Consider the following 6284-nt stretch of genomic DNA (forward strand, 5'->3'; position numbering starts at 1 on the left):
TCCAGATACTGGATATCAGAATCATGATAGAAGTGGATACAAATGTTTTGTGAGTTCATTTCATGTGTGGAATACGTGTGAAGTTCAAGCCTGAGCTAAGCTTTTGTGTCTTTCCTATATAGGCTATCACTTCAAAGGCCCGTATACTGCTGTTAACAGCTGGATAGAGATCCTGCTGAGGATGACTGCTGTCAAGTTCACTGGAGCATTACACTGCAATAGCCTTTGTGAACCAGATAGTGGCACTACATAGCTCCCACAAGTGTCTCTCTGAACTTACTGTTAGCACTCAGTGATGAGTTGAATGGTTGTCAGGCATTCCCAGAGCTAATTAGAATTAATGGAAGACAGTGATGGACACAGCTGAGCCATAGCAAATTTGAACTAAAGGTCTGAGATCACTGTAAGCAACTTAATGTAGACTTAACCACTCACATTTCACCCTTTTGAAGAGGAAGCATATAGATTATAGACTCTAAAACAACTATGGATTCTTTTTATGGCATAAAATATAACTTGTAATAGATCTCTATATATTTAATGAGAAGCCTCAAGAAAATAATATAGACATGCACAAAGCTTTGTTATATATGATTTTACTAAAGATTAAGTCTATACTGGTTTAGCTATAATGAAGGGAGTCTAGTTGAAATGCTGTTAATGTCGAGTTTTATTGACACTGCTCATACGCTGTAGGTAAAATGGATGAGTTCCAGTGAGTTCCAATTAAAACATCAAGTATTTAAATTCCATGATCTTCATTTTTCGGGAACAGGAAGCTTCCCCTCCGTTGTTTCCTATTTTAAAGTTACACATTTAGAAGTTTACTTCATCTGAACAATCCCAGATCTATGCGGGTTTAGTTGATTTAGTTGAAACGCAGATACGTTTTGAAATCCCTGTCCAGCTCCCCTCACCCCAGTCTCGTGCCCGTCGCGCCCCTGTCTCCAGGGAGATGGGAATGAGAAGGGGCAGCACGCAGACTCCTCTCGCGCACTGGAATGGGAGCCCGCCACTCTCCCTCGAGGAGCCCCCCAGGCGTGACCAATGGAACATAGAGTCTCCATTGTGACTGCGACACTTTAATAATCGTCAGCTACAATATCCAACCTGTCGGTAGCTTCAGGAGCCCGGCACAGCCCGTTAGATGGGGGGGCTCGTAGGTGGGAAGAGGGGGCAAACGCTCGGCGCCAGACCTCTAGCCCGCAAGACATCCCCATGATGAATACATGAATAAAAAATGGAAAAGACTGATGTCGGATTATCTCTGAAATTATGGGGTTCCTTCACACAATTCCTTGCTATATATTGTGTCGTGCATATCTCGCGGATTATGAATGAAAACGCAAAAAAAAAAGAATTCTTTATTTTTTTTTTATTATTTGATAAGTTTATTTCATTTGAATTTGGTTAGATTTTTTTTTATATTACCAGGATACTTTGGCAGCTACATTCGGGTTTGCATCTCTTGATCTTTGTGTCCCATACACCGATCTTCTGCATATCCTTCTAATCCTTCTAATTGACTGCGCTGAGCCCATTTCCCATCAGCAATCACCCTCTTGCTATTTTGCCAGATGCCTAAAGTTTACATCTCGGTAAGCACGGCTCCTTTGATCATCAGACTGAACGTGGTTCAATTTGCTTCCCGTTGATTTTTTTTAACTGTAGCTTTAAAAGCCGTATTTCCTTTTTCTAAAGGTCGCCTATCTTATAGAAGGCATGGTGAAGTTTGGCAATAACGTCGGTGTGTGTGTGCGCGAGAGAACCCTTCAACCGCGCGCCACTTGTGTCAGTACGGAAACAGTGTTGAGACCCCTACTCATGTTTCCGTTCCCTGTGAAGCCCTTTTTTTTACCGAAAGGGCGGTTCCGAGAGCTGGATCAAAAGGTTTTAGAGCCGCTACAAAAGAAAAATGGAAACTGGAGATGATCTGAGAATGAATGAATGAGCGCGCGAGCCCCAGGAACCGCTACATTCTTTTTTTTTTTTTTTTTTTTTTTTTTTTGGCTTTTGGTCACGCTTCATCTACCCACGACTTTTCTTCCTCAACTTTGTTCATTTCTGCTACTGGTGAAATGCAGCAGTTTGGTTTTGGCTGAAGCGGTTTTATAGTGGAAAGCATTAAATGAATTAACCGAGTCGCCGCTTCCACGGCCGTGGGTAGCAAATTAACCACTTGAACCTTGCCATTCGCCTCTTTAACCCTCTCCCTACTCTCCGTCATTCCTGAGATGTAACACGGGCTCAGAAGCAGGTAGGTGTTCTTGTCCCGTCCACGCTCCTCACCTAAAAACCGTCATCACTTGCACGTGCGTCCTGTGGGAGGTTCCCCTTACCTCCCTTGTGTTAAACACCCCCTTAAATTGTAACGTTATCATAAACAGTCCAGCGTCGGGGGGTCATAATCGCCTCTCTCGGGCTTTACCGAGACTTCTCATTGGACGTCAACACGCGACCGACGCGAGGAGGGGGGCTTCCAGGCGCGTGCCGCTTTTTAAACCGACGCCGCGCCTTGAGACACCAGAGAAGGAGTCTCGCACGCGACACTCACATTCACACGGTGAGACAACATAGCTGTGCGTGCCTCCGATAACTTTTTTTCTCCACAGTGTTTTTCTTGGGGGGAATCATGGATGTCCTAACTGTGGAGGGCTGGAGCAAATGCGCACGTGAGGTGCCGGCCACGCACTCTCGGCAGCAGAGTTGTGGGAGCCCCAGAGAGGTGGAGAGGGGAGGGAAGCAACAGTTCGAGGAGTCCCGCTACGAACCTGGGCTGACGCTCGTGGACAGCGATAGCGACCCACGCGCCTGGCTGGCTTCCGCTTCTGGCACCTGTGCGGCACACGCCACTTCACCCGACTACCTGCGGCACTCGCCATGTCCGAGTACCGGCTCCTATCACGGTGAGGAACAGCACCAGTGCGTGCAACTTTTGACCAGCTTTCCCGTTAATTATCTAAAAACCGGCTCATGCAACAGGCAGCAGGGGCTATTGGTGGTAACTGATGTAATTTATCAAGCTCTGGAAGTTAAATATAAACAGGAGGAGCGCTGCCTTTATGTAAATTATAACGTTTTTTGCGCAGTTGGAAAGTTCTAACGAGTTTATTGTCTAAAATTGTACTGATACGCTTTTTTCACAACCCACAGTGTAGCTTAATTTCTTTTCATTTTTCAGAGAGTGGCTCCCCGGGTTCCTCAGGCCATCCCAGCCCACAGAGCTACAGAAAACCTGCCAAGAGCCTCACGTCTTCTTCTCTCAAAGTCAGGGAGTTGTGTCGCCTTAAAGGCACCCTCACCGGGCCCGAAGAGGAGGCCTCCGTGAGACAGAGAGCCCCCTCCCACAAGCCTGTCAACGGGATTCAAAGGCAAAGGAGAGTGGCCGCCAACGCGCGTGAGAGAAGGCGAATGCACGGGCTCAACCATGCGTTTGATGAGCTGCGCAGCGTCATCCCAGCGTTTGACAACGACAAGAAGCTCTCGAAGTATGAAACTCTGCAGATGGCGCAGATTTACATCAACGCCCTCGCCGAGCTTCTCCAAGGTCCGGTGTCCTCCTCCTCTTCCTCCAGCAGCAGCAGCAGCAGTAATAACGACATCTCCAACAACACCAGCTCGCCAAAGTGTGACATTATGCTCTCGTCCACCGCTGGTTATGACGGGATGAAAGACAGGGCCTCTCAGTCTCCCTCAACCTGCAGAGCAGCGGACCCTGCGCCCGTTTCAGGTAGCAGCTTACCTGTGCACATCAGCGGGGTGCCCTTCTGTTCCTCCTTCGACGAAAGTTCGTTTTCCACTAGAGTTGAAAAAGCGATGTGTTCCCCGTCTCCTTCGTCAGCTCGGGCGGGCAGTTCGCAGTTTGCAAATGGGAGGAAAGCGTCTCCCCGGAGCGACGGAGAGTTTTCCCCGCACTCCCACTTCAGTGACTCGGATGAAATAGCGATGGAGCTTCATTCGAGTGAAGAAGACGATCTTTCAGAACTGAAGCTGCCCTCACACCATCACCGCACAATTTCCTTCTAAATTCCCACATAAAGACACAGTATAGCGAAGTTTCTCTATAGCCTACAGTGAAGTAATGTCCATAAGACGTGTCAATCATATCGATAGTCCTGCGTTGACGAAATGCGTTTTTAAGAGAAATTCTTGCTTTTTGCAAATAAAAGAAAAAGAAGTTTAATGTTTAATTTAACATGTTGCATCGTTTAAAGATCTTTTTTTAAAATGTGAGTAAGGCCTAATTCGATTCTGCCAATAAATATCTATCCTATAATTTTTCAGTCTCCACGGAGACGTGGTTGGAAGACCCCTCTGCCATGTCGCGCGCAGCACTGCCACGGGTATTTCCCACGTCCCTCCAACCAAAAAGCTGTCTTCCGCAAAAAATCACAAGTTTATGGATAATTGCTTATATTTGATAATGTAAAGACGTTTTTGTAGCTATGAAATGAGTTTTGTTGTGATTTATGTTTTTTTTTTTGTAAAAATGAATTTTGTTTTGCAACTTTAAAAGTTCATGATGTGCACTTTAAACTATAAGAGCCAGAGGCTTTGTTTGTTTGTTTTCACACCATAAATATAAAAATAGAGGTTTGCTTTGTTTGTTAGTGTAGTGCTGCCAACTCCATACAAATAGCCTATTTAATGTAGCCATCATTGCTGCCGCCTTTTGTATTTTCTTTTTTTTTTATCTTCACATCAGCTTGTGTGTCTTTTTTCTTTGGTTGGTAACTGTTTTTGTTCTTGTATGTAATGTATTTATTGCTCATAGCCCATGTTTCATGTGATTTGCTTTTTTTTAGTTAAATTTGCCCCAGGAAAAAAGCAATCATTCGCCATTCTTAGTTATGTTAATTTGATTTTGGAAATAATAAAAAAAAGCAAACGAAAATGTCATGTCTCTGTTTCTGTGACCCTGTTGATGATGATGATAATAATAATAATAATAATAATAATAATAATAATAATAATAATAATTTCTTTATTTCTATGGATATATTCCAAGTAAAATAGCACCAAAACGTTTTATTGCCTAATTTTTGCATATAATGCATAAACTTTAACGAATTTTGAATCGATAAAATAACGTTAACGTCAGTTTTGGTTCCATAGGTTTTATGAGTTAGGCAAATACAAATAGGCCAAGAAGTTTGATTTTATCCCTAAAGCTATAGGAGGAAAAAAACAGAAATTTAAACACGCATTTATGTTTAATTAAAGACGCTTTTAATATTTGAGCTTCTCTTATGTAATGTGATGTAAACACGCGCTCGTAGGCCATATGTTGCAGGTACACGCGCCCCCCCTGGCTTGTTGCACCTTGTGCTCCAAACTACAAGTTGCAGTGTTCGACTTCTTCAACACAGAAAAGTTCGCTTTAATTAATTTCAGTCTGTTGCTTCCTTGAAACAAACTTTTTTTTTTTCTTTTTCCTGAACTCTTGCCATGCTGTCCATTTGGTGAATACCGGATTTATTAATGGGGAATGTGCATTAATTTCAGGCTATTGTTGGCAGGCTCGTGGGCCGAGGTGTTGGATGGCCTCAGTGAAGCACGCTCTGTCAGCTGGTGAGCGCTCACGGGTCCCCACCGAGTCCCCGAGGACCTGACTCGAGAGGGAACACACTTTTCTCCATTAAAGAAAGGCCTGCACACACACGGGTGCGCGCACATACACGCACACACTGACACACGTGTACACCTCTTCGCCTCCGCTTCTTTCTTTTTCTTTCTTTCTCTCCGTCAACTTAGACAAACACGCACGTGGAACGCACGCACCCCGCTCGCGCGGGCTCTGGCAACCTGGGCTGCTGCGTGACTCAGGCTCAAATTAGTCGTCCCCTCCACCCCCGCCCCTCTTTCTTCAGGCTATTTACTACAATGCTTAAAAACCCTGGCGGATAAAGGTGCCTGCTACAGAGGAGAGGAGCAAAATAGGAACCTTCGAAATTATTCATGATGGTGAGCAACCTGTTTGCTACCTGTCACTGCTATGTCTCCCACCCACTGTTATGAGCCAATCGCAGTACTGTGCCCCTGCGCTCGCCCCTCGAAGGCAGGGAATAAAGGGGAATATAATAAGGAATCCGTGATAAATTATTAAAAGAATTTATGCAGCTAGAGCTGTATCCGAGTATGATCGGACAGCAATTTGAGCCGAGTTCGTTTTGGGGTGAAGCGAGCTCAAGTTTCGTAAACATTTTTTTTTTTTTCAGATGGATACAGAAGAGCCAGAACAGTAACACTGATCATCTGTGTAACCACCAACCCCCCGCAGAGAT

General features: G+C 44.7%; 1 protein-coding gene across 1 annotated transcript; it reads left to right on the forward strand.

Moving 5' to 3' along the window:
• The first annotated feature begins 44 nt into the window (after nt 1–44).
• On the forward strand, nt 45–5957 carry atoh1a (atonal bHLH transcription factor 1a). The gene is made up of 2 exons (XM_040031720.1): nt 45–2906; nt 3182–5957. The coding sequence occupies exons 1-2, from the start codon at nt 2633–2635 to the stop codon at nt 4024–4026; spliced, it is 1119 nt and encodes a 372-aa protein (XP_039887654.1). The 5' UTR covers nt 45–2632; the 3' UTR covers nt 4027–5957.
• Nucleotides 5958–6284: the final 327 nt, after the last annotated feature.

Source organism: Simochromis diagramma, unplaced genomic scaffold (genome assembly GCF_900408965.1).
Source record: "Simochromis diagramma unplaced genomic scaffold, fSimDia1.1 OVJJ01000284.1, whole genome shotgun sequence".
Classification (NCBI taxonomy): Eukaryota; Metazoa; Chordata; class Actinopteri; order Cichliformes; family Cichlidae; genus Simochromis; species Simochromis diagramma.